The sequence below is a fragment of the Chiloscyllium plagiosum genome, unplaced genomic scaffold (assembly GCF_037043375.1).
Source record: "Chiloscyllium plagiosum isolate Xiang-an unplaced genomic scaffold, Cpla_swu_hap1 HiC_scaffold_17, whole genome shotgun sequence".
NCBI lineage: Eukaryota > Metazoa > Chordata > Chondrichthyes > Orectolobiformes > Hemiscylliidae > Chiloscyllium > Chiloscyllium plagiosum.
This window is the reverse complement of record NW_028270155.1, coordinates 64,935,129-64,954,550: the sequence shown is the minus strand read 5'-3', so window position 1 is coordinate 64,954,550 and position 19,422 is coordinate 64,935,129. Positions and strand designations below refer to the sequence as shown.

Below are 19,422 nucleotides of genomic sequence, written 5' to 3'. Positions count from 1 at the left end.
AAATTTCTCCTTGCCTCAATCTTAAATGGCAATTGCCCTGTTTTGAAATTACTCCCCTCATTCTATGAGAGGAAACATTCAGCATTTACCCTCTCAGAATCTTACATGTTTAAGTAAGATCACTTCATTCTTCCGAACTCCAACGAGTGTAAGCCCAATCGTCTCAAAGACAATTCCTTCATGCCAGGAATCAGCCTAGCCATCTGTCTCTGAAATTCTTCCAATGCACATATATCCTTCATCAAGACTAAAACTGTCCAGGTGCCGTCTCAGCCGTCACACCAATGTCATCAATACCTACCCAGACCTTTTGTACCACAGTGTTTTGCAGTCTCTCTCCATTTAAATAATATTTTGCTTTTCTATTCTTCCTGCCAAAGTGGACAACCTCCCATTTTACGCCATCTGCCATTTTGTTTTGCTATCTTAACCTAACTACATGTCTCTGCAGGCATTTTGTATCCTTCTTACAGTTTATTTTCTGATCTATCTTTCAATTGTCAGTAAATTTGTCGACAATAATGTAATCTGACCCTTAATCCAAGTAATTAATGGAGATTGCAACTAGTTGAGATCCCATGCATGGATCCTTGCAGCACTCCATCAGTTAGTTAACCAACCTCAAAATGATACACTTTCCTCACTCTCTTTCCTGTCAGTTAGCCAATCCTCTATTGATGCTTACATCTCATTTCTAATACTATGTGCTCTTGAGCATATATTTTTTATGATTTGAAGGAGAAGTATTGATGAGGCATCTAAAATGGTTGGACCCAGGAGTCTGCCCTGCGGAATTCCTGCAGATTTTATTTGTTGTTTCCTTGAAGAGATAGTTATTCCTTAGTTCCCAATCATTTAGATTTTGGTTTGTAGCACATTTGTTGTACCTACTATATAAATATCTTTCAGTGAACTGTGCTAAGTTATTTTAATTTCGACATTGATTTTGGATTGGGCCTCTTTAAGTGTAAATCGGACATTTTTGTTCTGTTGGATTTGATTGTTTAAGTTATTAATGTTTTAATCTCAAGACTGAATTAATACAAAGGCACTATCAATATTCCTGATGAAGGGCTTTTGCCCGACATGTCGATTCTCCTGCTCCTTGGATGCTGCCTGACCTGCTGTATCAATATGGTGACAGCCTTTTCTTTGTGTGCACTGAAGATGCTGGAATATCTCTATCTATGAATATACTTTGTATCAATAAAATGAGTAAATATATTTGGAAGAATATTTGAATTTTTTTGCATACAATATAGCTCTTAATACAGAGGGTGTATTCGCCCATGTCAGTTGTATCTGCTGGATTTATGAACCATTCTGCAATGGGGTTAAGTAAGATGAATTGTGAAGTTTATACTTACACACCTGTTTATCAATGGGGATCCCACCTTTACACAGGAAGACAACGCAGGCAAGAATTTGCTTTGCTGAGCTGACTATCCAAAGAACTGATGTTGAGTGCAGTAGCTGTTAAAACTGAGGATTCTCCACCCTTTTTATATTTTGAAATGCTTTTGCTATTCATTCACAAGATTGGCCAAAGTGGACTGCCTGTATTTAAAGAAGAGGGGAGCTTTGATTGGAAAGAGTGGGACAGCTTAGGGTCACTCATTTTTTACACTGAGGAAAGGGATAATTTGGCCCACTGTGTCTACACCAGCTCTTCAAATAAGCAACTAACCTAGTGCCATTCCCCCACCTGTAACCGCACATGTTTTTCTCCTTTTAGATAATAGTCCAATTGCCTTTTGAAAGCCTCAATTGAACCTGCTTTCATCACAGGCTCAGGCAGTACATTCCAGACCCGGACCACCCTCTTGTGGAAAAGAGTTCCCCCTTCGATCACTTTTTCTTCTTTTACCAATAACTTTAAATCTGTTCCCTCTTGCTCTCAATTCTTTAGAGTGGAAAGATCTCCCAATTTACTCTGTCCATATATCCTCGTGATTTTGAGTACTTTATCCTGATCTCTTATCGGTCTTCTTTTCAGGAAGACAGTCCCAGCTTCTCCAATCTGTTTTCATGAGTGAAATTCCTAATTTCTGGAATTGTTCTTATAAAATTCTTCTGGACTGCCTCCGGTGCCTTTGTATCCTCCCTAAAGTGTAGTGCCCAAAACTGGACACAATACACCAGCTGAGGCCAAATTAATATATGGGCTCAACATAATTCCCTTGTTCTTGTACACTCTGCCCCTGTTAATAAAGCCTATGCTGCTGGATGCTTTGACTGCTCTCCCAACCTGTCCTATGACCTTTTGTGACTTATTCACATACATATTGAGGCCCTGATTGCATCCCAACAGAGCTTCCCCCTCACCATGCTGTCATCTGGGAGCCACTACTCAGGAATCTGTACCTCCACCAATACAGAGTCGAGCGGCTGATGGAAGAAAACGCTTGGGCTGCTATGGTGACCAGGGTCAGGGATATATATGCTGGATGATGGAGAGGTGGACATGATGATGTCATACAACCCTGCACACCATGCGTCTGTTCATGTTCAGGCCTTTGCGGGCAATAATATTCATGACCTCAACATTGTGTTGCTTAGCCCTGCTGATATTTGTTGAGGTAAAACGAGTGTTCAGTAAGCAACACCTGAAGTGGTCCCCATTCAGAAGAAATTTAACAGCCTCCTTCTCGAACCCATTCCCCAAAATTTGAGCAAATCCTTGGAAATTCTCTCCATTTCAAAAAAGTATACACCCTGGTCCCAATACTGACCCCTGAAGAACTCCTTCCCTTAGCCCACAAAGCATTCATTAACATCTACTGTCTGATTCCTGTTACTCAGCCAAATTTCTGTCCCATCTTTTCAAAGTATTCGTGGATTTTGATCCAATGACAATGAAGGAGCATTGAATTTGAACACTGATTGAAGGAACAATGAATGAAGGAATATATTTCCCTTGACAATCTGTGAGTTGGAAAACAACTTAACTCTGTGTAAAGTGAATGGGTTAAGATCTGATCTGAGGCATTCCATTATCTTGCTGCTCTGAACCTTGGTAATAGAGGTCAGTTCAACAGTGGTAGAGGTGGGGCAGTTAGCAAACTGTGGACATCAGGAGTATGGTGGCCCAGCTAATCTGAATGGCCAGCAGAGTTCTGAACAGATTCACGAACTGACTTGATGGCAATTCAGCAGCAGCAGATAGCAATCAGAAACACATCAGTCTGTTGAAGGTATGTTCCAGCTGCATGTGGTGGTGGGGAAGTGCTGGTTAAACAGGGCTTGTAGTGGCATTTTAGTCATGAGGAAGAGGAGTCCCAAAGTTATCTCACCTGGCTTGGAGAAACACTTCAGTCATTGATTCACAAGGTAATGGACAGAAATTTTAAAATTGGGCCACATCTAGTCCACAATTTCTTTTCCATCAGCTTGACAAGGAAGCTGCTTTTTCTAAAAAAAAGAATTATTCACAGGACAAGGGCGTTGCTGGCTAGGTGCGCATTTATTGTTCATCCCTAATTGCCTGGAGGCAGTTTAGTGTCAACCACATTGTTGTGGGCCTGGAGTCACATGTGGGCCAGACCAGGTATGGATGGCAGATTTCCTTCCCTAAAGAACCTTAGTCAACCAGATGGATTTTTCTGACTAAGTAATGGATTCATGGTCATCTTAAAATCTTCATTCCAGATTTGTGTTGAATTTAACACAATATGTGGCAAGAGTCGAACATGGGTCACCAAAATATTACCTGGGTCTCTGGATTAACTGCAATGATACCACCAGGCCATAGTTTCCCTATTGCTACTGCTGTCCAAGCCTAGACCTCAGACTAATATTGAATGTTGGCCTCAATCTTCTATTTAAGTGGAGGTGATGTTAAAAGGGGCAAGATTGAGGTATGGCGGGAAAACAGTAGGATCAAAGGGAGCAGCTGACACCCACAATAATAACTATCCATTTCCCCATATTCCTGGCAGAAACAAATTAACCTTTTCTCATTTGAGTGAAATGCTAACCTGAAGCTGGACAGGAGGCTGGTAGAAATCTCAAAGATTGGGTGGAAATTTTTCTGGTGTTTTGATTTGCAGTTCTTCTGTTAAATAACCAGTGGTAGCGCTAGCCAAATGCAGGACTGTAGAGTTTGAGAGAGAGCTATCCTGTATGAGTTGGCATGCTGATAATGGAGTGGTGCTGTCTTTGTTGGCTGCACTGGAGTGAGCTTTCTCAGATCAAGCCTGGATTGATTAACTTATTGTGCTCATTTTGGATTTTAAAGATTTATGAACATTTGTGAAGAGTTCAGCATGGGGGTGTTTAGGGTGAAAGCCATTCTATCAGCTTTCACTAGGCTCCATTTTGTGAAAAGCTGGCTGGTTTAATTGGCTAATTAAGATAACCAAAATAGGATGGCCTGGTAATATAATTTGCACAAACAAGCTTCCCCTGCTTGAAGATGGAAGACTTAAATGGGTTTTTACTGCAACCATGAATTTGGGGACGGTTTGATTTAGCAGAAATACGGTAATATTGGGTGAAACCACTTAAAGTATTTGAGGTCCTTTGCTGTTGTGCTGTCAGTTGGTTGGGTGAAACTGAAACGCAGCGTTTGCTTGTATTTTGTGTGTGGGTCCAGCGCTGTGTGGACTCTCTGCAGTGTTTATAATGGGGGCTATTGTAATGTCCGGGTGACTGTGTAGGAAGAGGGGCATTCCTGTTGTCATTGCGGGGTGTACACGGGTCAGTGTCAGCTGGCGATTGTCCTTCGTTGTCAGGGTTGGATGGTGTGATCCTGGAGCTCGGTGTCAGATGATGTTGTGCAGCTAGTGCCCCGCTCAGGGGGTCAGCTGCTGATGCTGTGGGCCAGTTGGTTTGGGTTGGGATGGGATGAGGAGCCCATCGGACTGTGCGCCGGGCTCATGGATGGATATAGCGCTAACGTGCCCGCCTTCCTCACCAAGTTGTGGACTTTGGTGGAGGACCCCGAGAGCAATGAACTGATCAGCTGGAGTGAGGTGAGATCCGGAGCCTGTGCACTCGGGAGAAAGGGGGTGGCGCTGCCAGAGTGGAGAGGGGAGAACAAGTTCACATGAGTGGGAATCAATCCATCCCTTACAGGGGCAATGGGCAGGTCTTATTACGCCCCCTCCCACTAAAATATTAACCTCTCCCATCAGAGAATCATTACTTTTACCTTTTACTGGTTGTTCAAAGCTCGACCACATTTGAAATCTTTATTATGTTTTAGGATTTCAGTTTACTGCTACTTCGAGAAGGCTTTTGTGAGGTTTTTTTTAAACGTAGAACGGAAGCCAGACCTCCATTTGGTTCGAGGGTACTTGATCGATGTTGTGGTTCTGTTTCGCTCCTTATCCCCGGTGTGTGTTGACGGCTCCATGATCCCGTGTATATAGTGTCCACTGAATACCTCGCTCTGCAGTAATCCCAGGCCCGTGAGCTGGTCGAATCACAGTCTGGGGATACTCTCTTTGCAATCTGCCACTTGTGAATTGATCTGATTTTGGGCTATTTCGCTTGAGAAAGTAACACTAATACTATCCCATGTAAGACAAGAAACTAGGTGTGGAATTGAAGAATCAAATGGACCTTTTATTTCAAATGTGACATACAATCATTAAATAAGCAGACACATCTATTCTGAAGAAGGGTCTCTGGGTCCAGAATCATTAAATCTGCTACTTTTATCCACTCCCATTATGCTGTCAGACCTGCTGCATTTTTGTTTTGAAGCAATTTGAGTGTCTGGGCTGATGGTTATTTCATTGGTTACCACACGGCACCATATATGGCTTTGTGCGTGGGAAATCATGCCCCACAAACTTGATTGTGTTTTTTGATGAAGTAACAACGAGGATTGATGAGGGCAGAGCAGTAGATGTGATCTATATGGACTTCAGTAAGGCGTTTGACAAGGTTCCCCATGGGAGACTGATTTAGCAAGGTTAGATCTCATGGAATACAGGGAGAACTAACCATTTGGATACAGAACTGGCTCAAAGGTAGAAGACAGAGGATGGTGGTGGTGGTTGTTTTTCAGACTGGAGTCCTGTGACCAGTGGAGTGCCACAAGGATCGGTGCTGGGTCCTCTACTTTTTGTCATTTCCATAAATGATTTAGATGCGAGCATAAGAGGTATAGTTAGTAAATTTGCAGATGACGCCAAAATTGGAGGTGTAGTGGACAGCAAAGAGGGTTACCTTATATTACAATGGGATCTTGACCAGATGGGCCAATGGGCTGAGAATGGCAGATGGAGTTTAATTCAGATAAATGCGAGGTGCTGCATTTTGGGAAAGCAAATCTTAACAGGACCTATACACTTAATGGTAAGGTCCTAGACAGTGTTGCTGAACAAAAAGACCTTGGAGTGCAGGTTCATATTTCCTTGAAAGTGGAGTCACTGGTAGACAGGATAGTGAAGAAGGTGTTTGGTATGCTTTCCTTTATTGGTCAGAGTATTGAGTACAGGAGTTGGGAGGTCATGTTGTGGTTGTACAGGACATTGGTTCTGCCACTGTTGGAATATTGCATGCAATTCTGGTCTCCTTCCTATCGGAAAGATGTTGTGAAACTTGAAAGGGTTCAGAAAAGATTTACAAGGATGTTGCCAGGGTTGGAGGATTTGAGCTACAGGGAGAGGCTGAACAGGCTGGGGCTGTTTTCCCTGGAGCGTCAGAGGCTGAGGGGTGACTTATAGAGGATTACAAAATTATGAGGGGCATGGATAGGGTAAATAGACAAAGTCTTCTGCCTGGAGTCGGGGAGTCCAGAACAAGAGGGCATAGGTTTAGGGTGAGAAGGGAAAGATATGAAAGTGACCTATGGGGCAACTTTTTCACGCAGAGGGTGGTACGTGTATGGAATGAGCTGCCAGAGGATGTGGTGGAGGCTGGTACAATTGCAACATTTAAGAGGCATTTGGATGGGTATATGAATTGGAAGGGTTTGGAGCGATATGGGCCGGATGCTGGCAGGTGGGACTAGATTGATTTGGGATATCTGGTCGGCATGGATTCGTTGGACCGAAGGGTCTGATTCCATGCTGTACATCTCTATGAATCTCTGTAAATCAAGAAACTAATTATTCCTGAAATGATATCATCAGGGATCAATCAGATCTCAGGGATCAACCCGATCCCAGGAACCATCATGCAATCATAATGCCCAAACTGTTCTGGCATATGGACAGTGACCTAGCCCACTATCTCCTCTTAAAAACAAATGTTTTATTATCTCATTCACAGGCATCCAGCAAGTCACCAAAATAAAGCTGTAACGAGTCCCACAAACATCCACTCTTTCTCACTTCTAATCACCTCACAGTCTCAATGTACTCCCAGCTCTTGGGCCTAGTCTGATTTATTGTGAGGCCTGATGTGAAGAACATGTACAGCAAACCAAATCAAAGCCCCAGAGAAGTTACGTCAAAGTCATTTTCACCCAATCTTTGAGATTTCTGTCAGTCTCCTGTCTAGCTTCAGGTCATCTCTGCCTTTGTTACCAACCGTTTACCTGCATTACAGTTGTGACTTGACTTCACAAGTGTTTATATTGGTTCTTATGTTTCTTGAGACATCCTGAGGATGTGAAAGATGTAAATTTGCTTTTTTTTTGAACCACACTGATAGTTCCAAACACTCCCATGTTCTGCTGTATCTGTTAGCATAGTGATAGCATTGGCTTGTCTCCAGTCTTCCCCGTTTGTCTTTCCAGTTGTTAGAATTCTAGCCCTGGCTTCTCCAATCCCTTCCTCAACCCCACGCTGCTCCAGAACAATACTCATTCACAGGTTAGTGCCTCCTTTTGGATCTCTCCTCCTATTGACTGCAAACAATGATCTCAAGCCAACAAGCTTGACCACAACAACAGCGATGTGAGTCATTCCTCTCAGACCTTGGACAGCAGATGCCAGTTAAATTTTAAAAAAAACATTCAAATGGGAAAAGTACCCAAATCGAAGCAGGGTAAAAGCTGCAAACATAAGAGAAGAGAATGGAACAGATCTAAAGCTTGAGCAGAAAACTCAGCTTCCTTCTTGCTCCTCAAACCATAGTAGGTTTTTCTATTAAGTTGGAGTGAACAAGCCTTCTGATGGCAGCATTTATTTCCCAACCCAAGTTGCCCTTGAGAAGATGAAGTCTCCCTCTAGACTGGCTGTATGATGAGAATACCTCTTCATCATGTGACCAGATTCAGTTTTGCATTCAATCAAGCCTTATCTCCTTCCTATCTCTCTCAACCTGTCTTCATTGCTCCCTATTCTCCCTTGGTCTCTCTTGGTCCCCTCCTGATATTGGGTCCCACTGTTTTGACCTGGCAATATTGAAAGAACAATGGACAGTCCATGTCCATGTCAAGATGCTGGGTAGCTTGTAGGTGATGGTTACCTTATGCATCAGTAGACTGTGTCCTTTTAGGTAGTGCAAGTTGTGGATTTGCGAAGTGCTGCAGTGCATCCTGTAGACAGAACACATTGTAATTGTGTTGTGCTCAAGGTGGCGCATGTGAATCTTTAGTCCAGTGGATGGGTTGCTGATTCATCAGATGGTTTTGAGCTTCTTGGACATTGTTGGAGTTGCCCCTTACCTATTTAAATGGAGAATATTGCATTACTCGTGACAAGGTGGTAGTGTGCCTTTGGTTATCAGGAATTGAACTGTTCATTACAGAGTGTGCAGCTACAGTGAGAACAGGTCAAATCTGTGATTATAACTGTTAATTATCATATTTGGGGAATATGTTTGGTTGTGTCACTAGTCAGTTTTCAAATAATTAGAAGCCAGTCCTCAAGCTGGAATGTTGAAGGCTGAGAAACATATTTACAGAATGGAAATATTTTGTTCCATATGTTTTGGGGAATTATTGGTTTGTTTTGGGAAAGCTACCATCAGACTAAAAAGGAGTAAATTTATCCTCTCCAATTAAGAATGGAAGAAGGCAGAAACAGGAACCAAAGGCTAGTTATCTGCCATGGTAAGCATTTTAGAATTGATCTTTAAAGAGATTATTGCTGTGCACTTAGAAAATCTCAATGTAATCAGGCATTCTGAATGTTTCTGATTTATTATTAAGATTTTGTACTTGGGTACCTTGTTCTTAAGTTGCCATGAAGCACTGAAATGCTAATTTTTTTCTTTAGTTTCTAACTTTTTACTAAGATCCTATGTCATTGTACCTAAGATGGTGCCACAAGTAGCAACTTTGTAAACTTTTCACTGCCATTGTGAGTTCTAACAGTTAGCATGGTTTTGCCAAATGAAAATCATGTTTAACCAATTTACTGAAGTTCTTTGAAGGAGTAACGTGCTGTGAATAATAGGGAGCCTGTAGATTTACTGTAGTTGAATTTCCAGAAGGCATTTGATAAAGTGCCAGATCAAAGCTTATTGCAGAAAATAAAATCTATGGATGAATGGAGGGGGTAACATATTAGCATGGATAGAAGATTGGCTAGCAGAAAACAGTATACATACATGGTCTTTGTCTAATGTGGGGTCCCACAGGGGTCTGTGATGTGCCCTCAAATTTTTACAATTTACATCAATGCTTTGGTTGAGACGAGTGATGTTATGGTAACCAAATATTCTGGCAACACAAAGATATGTTGTGAAGAGAACATAAGAAATTGATGATGAATACAAATAGGTTGAGAGTGTGCAAACATCTGGTGGATAGAATATAATGTTGGAAAATGTGAAGTTGCTTTGGCAGGAAGGATTTTTTTTAAAATAACTAGATTAAATGGAAAATGTTGCAGAGGAATCTAGCTGTTCTGATGCATGAGTTACAAACTATTAGTATGCAATGACAGCAAGTAATCAAGAAGACTAATGGGATGTTATTATTTATTCCAAGAGGAAGTGAATGTGAAAGTAAGGATGTTATGGTTCAGTTAAATAGGGCATTGGTGAGACCACATCTCAAATATTGTATTCCACTTTGGTCTCTTTTCTTAAGGACAAATGTAAATGCATTGGAGACAGTTCAGAGGTGGTTTGCTGGATTTTTATCTGTACTGAGTAGGTTTTCTGAGGACAGTTTGGACAGGCTGGTCTTGTCTTCATTGGACATTAAATGAGTAAGGGGTGACTTGCCTGACATACATAAGATCCTGGTCTTGTCAAGATAGATGTGAAGGTGATGTTTCCCCCTGTGGGTCAGTCAAGAACTGAAGGGGTACTTTTTTTTAAAAAGATCAAGGGTCACCCTCTCAGGACACAGATGAGATTTTATAAAAACTGTTTCAGAAGCTTTGACGCTCTGCCTCAGAAAGTGATGAAAGTGTGTTCATTGAATATTTTTAAGTCAGAGGTGATTAGATTCTTGTTAGACAGAGGAATTAAGGGTTATCAGGGGTCAGATAGGAATGTAGAATTCAAAATACAGATCAGCAATGATCTGACTGAATGGTGGAACAGGATTGAGGGGCTGAATGGTCCAGTTCTATTTTGTACATTCTTATGGGTTTTCTTGATTAGATTAGATTACTTACAGTGTGGAAACAGGCCCTTCGGCCCAACAAGTCCACACCGACCCGCCGAAGCGCAACCCACCCATTCCCCTACATTTACCCCTTTACCTAACACTATGGGCAATTTAGCATGGCCAATTCACCTGACCTGCACATTTTTGGACTGTGGGAGGAAACCGGAGCACCCGGAGGAAACCCACGCAGACACGGGGAGAATGTGCAAACACCACACAGTCAATCGCCTGAGTCGGGAATTGAACCCGTGCCGCCCATTTCAAAGATCATGCATTGTGTGAAATACTTTGAAATATTTCAGTTGAGTTAGACCGTAAGGCATTATTTTATATTAGGATTGTTTGTTTCAAAAAATGAAGGTAAATAGGAGTGAGAATAGAACTGAAAAGGTGAATGCTTCCCTTCTATAGTCTTACACGTACAGTGTAATTTTAGAAATTAAATTGGGGGTTTCCTGCCTGCCCTGCAATCTCTAATTCTTTTTGAGTTTCACTCTTCCTTTTTTTTTTGTTCTGTCTTTTGCATATTTTTTCGCACTGTTGTCTCCATATACTTTTGATTATTTCTGAAAATTTGACATCCTAACAACAGGCCTGTTTTATACATTTCCTACTTTCATGAATATTTTTCACTGTTTCTCTGTTTGTTTGTTATGGCTCCCCTCAATTTTAAGTAGAAAAACATATTGCAAGGATCCCAGATATATTTTTTTAAAAATAATAAAATTGCTGCAAAAGAAAATTAAAAGAAAAATGGGGCTTTGATCTGGCCTGGCAACAAGGACTGCAATCACACAAGTACTTTCCTCCAAATCAGTTCTTAAGTCTTTTCAGATGGATACTGTAGGTATCATGTGTTTTTTTTTTAAAGATCATTTTCATATTACTCCAGCAGCTTTTACTTCTCATCCCCTGCCCAGAGTAATTGGTTATGGACTTCATAATTGTTTAATTTGCTTAGACAACAGACATCATTGAGGTTTAATTCATTTGAGTGCTTCAAATATCTTAAACAAGCCAAGGAACTTGAATATTAAAGCCTATGTTTTGCAAGGGGGTGGAGGTACAAAATGTCAAAATGACCTTGTTGCACGTGTGCATTTTTAACTAGCACAACTTTCCACTTAACCTGTGGAGTTTAGAATTTGCCACTTTTACATCTCAAAAGAACGAGTTCATTAAACCTTCCTTTACAACTCATTCAGTTCCCCAAAGGTGGTTGTATCTCTGAGTCTGGAAACACTTTGTATAGGCAAAATTATAAATGTCCTCTGTCAAATCGAATCCCCAACATACACTAATAGATAAAAATTCTTGGTTTTACAATTCAAACTATCTTCACACGATTAAAAGATTGTAGTGTAAGCTGGAGAAGGTGATCTTTGGACATGCCATGTAACAAAGTCTGATTGTTTAGTGAGTACTATTGATTTTCAGCGATACCACCCCGTTATCTAACCTGTTTGCCTTGAATAAGGGGTACTTTACATCTCATAATTATACTTGACTTTCAAGTTGAAGACGCCAACAATGGTCAAAAGGTGGTCAGTCAGTGTCTCATTTCCAGTACTGACTGAGCGTGCAAAATGCATCAAAGTAGGAAACAAAGAAATGGGCATAGCTGCTACTTCAGCAGTTTTGATTTTCGAACTTAGACTGTAAGGTGAGGAATGGATTATAGTTTAGGTTCTAAACCAAAACAGAAAACTATGGCATGTAAACGAGCCCCTCTAGCTTCAAATGAACCATGAATATGTGCTCTCAATGTGACTTATCAGTTTGCTGCATTCACTGAACCACTGTTGTGAGGAGCATGATTGTGTCAGTGGGACATCTTCAGTGGAACAGACTTTTCGAAGGCTGTTAAATGGATTGAGCTATTAAGTATATTTAAAGGTGCTGTTTCTAGATTGTAAATGCTGATTTGTGTTATAATGGGGGACTTTTTCCCGTCAAAATATTATCCTCATTAAAGGAGCTGTATGTTATCACTTGGAAATCACTACTTGATGTCCAAATACTGGCTTAACTAATCTGGGACTAGTTTTCTTCTGAGAGATAAAATACTTTTATTGTCCTGATTTTTCCCTAACAGTTCCAGGCTACCATAAAGAAGTAATTATCTAAGTAGTTAGGCTATCACAGTCTGTATTCAGTGAAGGTCACAGTAACACTTGTAATGGATTACGGTCTACTGCTGGCAAGGATTTCAGCGTAAAGTAATTATTTATTTTACGTGTGCAGCATCCAATTTTAGTTCCACGTTATTGGTAAAGTGTCTTTGTGTGATAAGTGACAAGTCCATTGAACTAAATGCGAACCAGTTACCGGCAATGATTTAGCACAGGAAAGCTGACTAAAATCGCAGGCAGTTGTGGTGGATATTGTTTTGTTTTGCTGACTCAGTGTATTTTGATCTTGCCGACGTTAACACTTTAGTTTTAGTTACATGGTTTAATCTCCACCTCTCTTCTGCCTTCTTCAAAGTGAAGGGACTTCCCAATTGGGCAATTAACTGCATAGTCTTTGGGTTTGAATTAAAGCAAGGTGGAATGGCAATGAGTGATGGGTTTTGGACCAGTCAATTATAGTAACAGCTGCTTTTACAGTGCACTTCCTTGTGCTCCAGACATCAGCACTTTCATTCCGACTGTCGCTTTGAACTGTGTTGGTGAGCTGCCCACTTGCACCAAAATCAGTTAGACATGCCTTTCATTTTAAGGTGGTTACAAAGCACCATGCCAGTTAAGGTGGTGGTGATCAGAAAATCTGGAAAGAAATGTATTTTCACATTTTTAAAGCGCTTTACAAGGCTGCATGACATCTCAAAGCACTTTACAATCAATAAAGTAGTTTTAAATTATAGCTCCATTGTAATGTAGGATATATGGAGGACCATTACTATACAACAAGAACCCATGAGCAGCAATGAGTTAAATAATCAGATCATTCTGATTTAATTTTCGGATGTTGGTTGAGTGTTAGATGCTGTCTGAGCTACCAGGCAGAACTCCCTAGCTCTTCTCTGGAAAGTGCCACCGAATCTTTTACCACCACCTGTAGTATAAACCTGTATTTTTTGCTCAAGTCTTGTGGAGTGAAATTTGGAAGTTCCAGCACTGAGTCAGAGATACTGAGCTAACCCTAGTGTAAAATCTTACATGCTGTAGGATGTTATACTGTGGTCAGTCATTTCGTCAAATCCTGCCCTGAAATGAAATGAAGGACAATGACACCTTGACAATGGGACAGTATTATCTGGCTCCCCATACCTCACTGACTAACCTCACGGTGGGGGGGGGCAGATTTGCAGAGGCTTTGGTCCTAATCCTGAAACTTCCTGCTTCAACTTTTCCACCCTTTTAACAAAAACCTCAAAACCCATCTCCAACCAACCTTTCAGTCCTGCCTCCTGATCTATCTGAACCTCATTTAACATCTGTTTCCTTTTTCCTATTTGTAAAGCAGCTTTGGGCATATCTTTACGCTAATGACAATAAATTTAAAATGTGGTTTGGGAGCCTGGGTAAAATAGTATTTATTCCCCATTGTGCATTATTCTGAACACCTGAAGCATCCATCATGCAGTGTGGCAGAAATTTGAAGTTATCCACTTAAGTAGGAAGCATACTTTTTAAAAGGTGAGATTGGGAAATAGTAAAAGTTGAAAATTTGTTGCTGGAAAAGCGCAGCAAGTCAGGCAGCATCCAAGGAGCAGGAGAATCGAAGTTTCAGGCATGAGCCCTTCTTCAGGAATAAGGGCCTGAAGAAAGGCTCATGTCCGAAACGTCGATTCTCCTGCTCCTTGGATGCTGCCTGACCTGCTGCGCTTTTCCAGCAACACATTTTCAGCTCTGATCTCCAGCATCTGCAGTCCTCACTTTCTCCAAATAGTAAGAGTTGTTCAGCGTGGAAACAGAGTCTTCGGTCCCATTTATCCATGTTGACCAGATATCCTAATCTAGTCCCATTTGGCCCATATCCCTCTAAACACTTCCTATTCATATACCCATCCAGATGCCTTTTAAATTCTGTAATTGTTCCAGCCTCCACCACTTCCTCTGGTGGCTCATTCTATACGTGCACTACCCTCTGCATGAAAAAGTTGCCCCTTGGGTCCCTTTTGAATCTTTCCCATCTCACCTTAAACCTATGCGCTCTAGTTTTGGACTCCCCCACCCCAGGGAAAAGACCGATTAGATTCCCTACAGTGTGGAAACAGGCCCTTCGGCCTAACAAGTCCACACTGACCTTCTGAAGGGTAGCCCACCCAGACCCATTTCCTTCTAACTAATGCACCTAACACTATGGCAATTTAGAATGGTCTATTCACCTGACCTTCACATCTTTGGACTGTGGGAGGAAACCAGAGCACCCGGAGAAATCCCACGCAGACACAGGGAGAATGTGCAAATTCCACACAGACAGTCACCCAAGGCTGGAATCGAACCTGGGACCCTGGCGCTGTGAGGCAGCAGTGCTAACCACTGAGCCACCGTGCCGCCCCCCCCCCCCCCCCCCCCCCAGCCATCGTGCCGCCCCTTGGCTATCCGCCCTACCCAGGCCCTTCATGATTTTATAAACCTTTATGAGGTCACCCCTCGGTCTCTGATGCTCCAGGGAAACTATCCCCAGCCTAATCAGCCTCTCCCTATAATTCAAACCCTCCAACTGTGCAACAACTTTGGAAACCCTTTCAAAGGTTGAAGCCTTTTTCAACCCTTTCAATCCTGACAACATCTTTCCTATAGCAGGGAGACCAGAATTGAACACAGTATTCCAAAAGTGGCTTTACCAATTGCCTTGTACAGCTGCAACATGATCTCCCAATTCCTATACTCAATACACTGACCAATAAAGGCAATCATACTAAATGCCATCTTCACTATCCTGTCTACCTGTGACTTCACCTTCAAGGAACTATGAATCTGCACTCCAAGGTCTCTTTATTTGGCAATGCCCCAGGGCCCTATCATTACATGTATAAGTCCTACCCTGACTTGCCTTGACAAAATTCAATACCTCACATTTTATTTAAGTTAAACTCCACCTGCCACTCATCAGCCCAACTTATGACAGCCCTGTTGTATTCTGCAATAACCTTCACTGTCCACTACACCACCAATTTTTGTGTCATTTGCAAACTTATGATGTTCACATCCAAATCATTTATAATGTTGGTATTTAGAGAGACATGGGGTGACCTTGTACTCAAACGACCAAGTTAGCTTCCAGTTACACCAAACAACAAGTAAAGAAGTGGTATTAGAAACACTACATTTATTTACATAGGGCTTGGAATAAATAACTAAGTAAGTCTTATCACAATTGTAAAGGACTTTGGTGAGACTATATACCTGGAATATTGAGTATGGCTTTGGTCTCCTAACCTGAAGAAAGATCTACTTGCCTGAGTGGGGAGTGCAACGAAGATTAACTGGGTATAATAGACAATAGACAATAGGTGCAGGAGTAGGCCATTCTGCCCTTTGAGCCTGCACCACCATTCAATATGATCATGGCTGATCATCCTTAATCAGTATCCTGTTCCTGCCTTATCTCCATAACCCTTGATTCCACAATCCTTGAGAGCCCTATCCAACTCTTTCTGAAATGAATCCAGAGACTGGGCCTCCACTGCCCACTGGGGCAGAGCATTCCACACAGCCACCACTCTCTGGGTGAAGAAGTTTCTCCTCATCTCTGTCCTAAATGGTCTACCCCGTAATTTTAAGCTGTGTCCTCTGGTTCGGCACTCACCCATCAGCGGAAACATGTTTCCTGCCTCCAGAGTGTCTAATGTTGGGATAAAGAGCAAATGAGCAAATCAGGTCCACATTCACTCGAGTTTAGAAGAATATGATCGAAACACATAAAATTGCTAATGGGAAAAACAAACAATTGTAGATGCTGGGCTGATGTTTCTCCTTCTGGAGACTCTTAAAACTAAACATCAGAATAAGAGGTCAGTCATTTAATACTGAAAGGTTTGACAATCTTCAAAAGGTTTCACCCAAACAGAGCTGTGTGTTATCAGTCATTGAATATATTCAACAGAGATTAAAGGTCTTAGTGTCCACTGTCAATCAGCGAATCTGGAGATAGCATGGGAATTCAAAATTGCTGTCCATCAGCTGTGATCTTATTGGATGCTGTGGTGGGTTCATGAAGCATTGCTGTTTTTGTTTCTCTGGACGAGGCAGTGGCTGGCAATAATTGTGTAGCTTTGACTACATTCTGTTTTGATACTACAAATCACTACTCTTATTGTATTTGAGTTTTTGTGCTGGGAAAGGCGAGTTATTTACAGAGAGAGCACTATCTCACGCCTATCGAAACTCCCATGTACCTTTAATTCTTTGCTGCTTCTCTCCTGAAAGCAATGCCTTGTGTTGGGGAAGTAGTTTGACAAGCCTGCAATATCTTATTCAATTTGTCATTCCTCACTGGTCAGTCTATTTCACTATCACAGCAAATGTACTTCGTGACATGGGGATAGTGTTGAGACTGAGAAACTGACTTGGGAGTTTTCTTTCTCTGTTCCTACTCTCTGGTTACCAGGATCATGTTTAGTGTCCAGTCAGTTGATTTTCAGCTAATGGCACAAATAGGAATCAAATCAGAGAACCTTGCGCTCCATTTGTCTCAGTATCAAATAGTACTTCCTCACTAAGCCTTCACCAAGCAGTATGTAAGAATATTTCATAGATGCACATTATCTCACCACCTAGTCCAAATGTCATTAATATATATGCTCTATGTTATCCATTATAATTTACATTTATCTCCAAATTATTTATATATCAATAATACATACTGAATGTATTCTATTTCTATTCATTTTTATATATAGATTGAACAGCTGCCCATCTTGAAATAAACTTTCCCAACATCACAAAATGTCTTTGTTTGGCAGTAGATTGTCATTAGTTATAAAAACTGGAGCTTGCAACCTTTTCCAAATGTATTTATGGCAACAGGATGATAGCATTATATAGATACAATATAATGTTGAGTGGAACTGATTTCATGAAGTACATTCTGTCAGAGCTGAAAGCTTTCTTCATGTTCCTCTTGATGTTTCCTGTGGTTACTTTTTTGGCTTTCAGAGGCTCTCCTCTTCAGTCTCGCTAAATCCTTCATCGGGTAATGCAGTCACTTAGTGACATTATCTTCTGTATTTGTGTTTATATATGGGGGCTGTCACAAGTAGAATTAGAAAGATTAATCAGTATCCTCATTGCAGTACACAATGGATTATTCTTCTGCTAACAGCGAATGTGTGGGAAATGCAAAATGTCTCTTTAAGGCCATGAAGTCTCAGCAGATATTGTGGCCAATCTTGTACCTTCTTTGGAGTAGTAAAAGCTCAATGTATGACCAAAGGTCTTTTTAAGATCCTTCCCCCACCCCCCGTGTCACATTCACATTGGGAGACCCATAATGTGGGTTTTTATCAAGACAACACTTCACTTATACAACAGGGTCATGTATGAGACTGCTCGTGGGACGATTCACCTTCCAACAGGACGTACTGACTGTTGGTTAGAGGATCACAAAACACCCACCATTTCAATAATAATTTGATTCATAAAGTTACTGGTCAGTCTGTTCCTTAGGCCAGTGGAGCACAAGGAGGAACCTGTCACACAAACACAGGGATTTGCTAATCCTCACACTGTCAAGGGGAGGGCAGCAGGAATGTTTACATTAATGCTTCAATTTGAATCTTGTTTCTCTTGGTTGCCCTGTAATTCCGTGAAGTGACCAATGTGTTTTCTTTTTAATCTTATTTCTAGAGTGGGACCAGTTTCCATGTCTTTGATCAGGGCAGGTTTGCTAAGGAAGTACTGCCCAAATACTTCAAGCACAACAACATGGCCAGCTTCGTGAGGCAGCTCAACATGTGTAAGTGATACAGCTTCCAATTGCGGGGTGCAGAAGACTGTTCTGCACAGGCCAAAATAATCTTCCAGGGATGTAGTGCCCAGAACTGAGTGCAGTTCTCCAGATAGGGTCTGACCCAAGATTTAACTAGCTGGAGCATAATGTCCACCTTCCTGCATTGCAGCCCCTGGGGAAAAAAGATCAACATTTTATTCATCTTCTAAATTAACGTCTGTACCTTTTTTTTCCACTGGCTTTGTGATTTTTGTGCTTGAACACCTAAATATCTTTCTTCAGCTCCAGTCCTTACCTATGCACCATTTGGGAAATAGATTGATGGATCTTTCTTAGGTCCAGTGCTGTTTACCTCAAATTTTCTCGCATTCTAACCATGTGCCACGGTTTTGACCATTCACGTAATCCATCAGGATGGCATGGTTTAGTGGTTAGCACTGCTGCCTCACAGCACCAGGGACCTGGGTTTGATTCCATCCTCGGCTGACTGTCTGTATGGAGTTTGCACGTTCTCTCTGTGTCTGCGTGGGTTTCCTCTGCTTTCCTCCCACAGTCAAAAGATATGCAGGTTAGGTGGATTGGCAGTGCTAAATTGCCCAGAATGTCTAGGGGCGTGAAGGCTAGGAGGGTCAGGCATGGGGAATGCAAGGTTACAGGGAGAGGATGGGAGAGTGGGTCAGGGTAGGTGCACTCTTAATGGGCCGAATGGCCTGCTTCCACACTAGAGGGATTCTGTGGTCTCTGTGATTATCATCTATTTTATTAACTTCCTGATCTCATCTCCACTACTTAATGTATCTTCCAATTTAAGGGTCGTCTTGGCATGACAATTAAAGGATGGGACATCATACATTTTATTCTAGACTCTCAGCCCATCTCCATGCATATGAATGTTGATTAACCTCATTGTTGAGACTATGACCACAATGCTGTATGTGCAGCTTCTTTCAGCAGGTCTGACTATCTGTGGAATGAGTAACAAAGTTAACATTGAGTTGAATGATTTCATTTGAGACAGGGTTAGGTCTATGTTCTTTTGTCCACAGGTGCTGCTA

General features: G+C 41.5%; 1 protein-coding gene across 2 annotated transcripts in view; it reads left to right on the top strand.

Annotated features, from left to right (window-relative positions):
* The first annotated feature begins 4,568 nt into the window (after positions 1–4,568).
* The window catches only part of hsf4 (heat shock transcription factor 4), a 65,711-nt gene continuing 50,857 nt past the window's right edge, over positions 4,569–19,422 (top strand). The window contains exons 1-2 of one of the 2 annotated variants that reach the window (XM_087996014.1): positions 4,569–4,973; positions 18,265–18,373. In XM_087996014.1, coding sequence (XP_087852140.1) covers positions 4,812–4,973; positions 18,265–18,373 — 271 coding nt within the window. In that variant the 5' untranslated portion in view covers positions 4,569–4,811. Of the gene's footprint in view, positions 4,974–4,997; positions 8,954–18,264; positions 18,374–19,422 lie in introns of those variants that run through there. The other variant, XM_087996015.1, reaches the window with a different exon arrangement.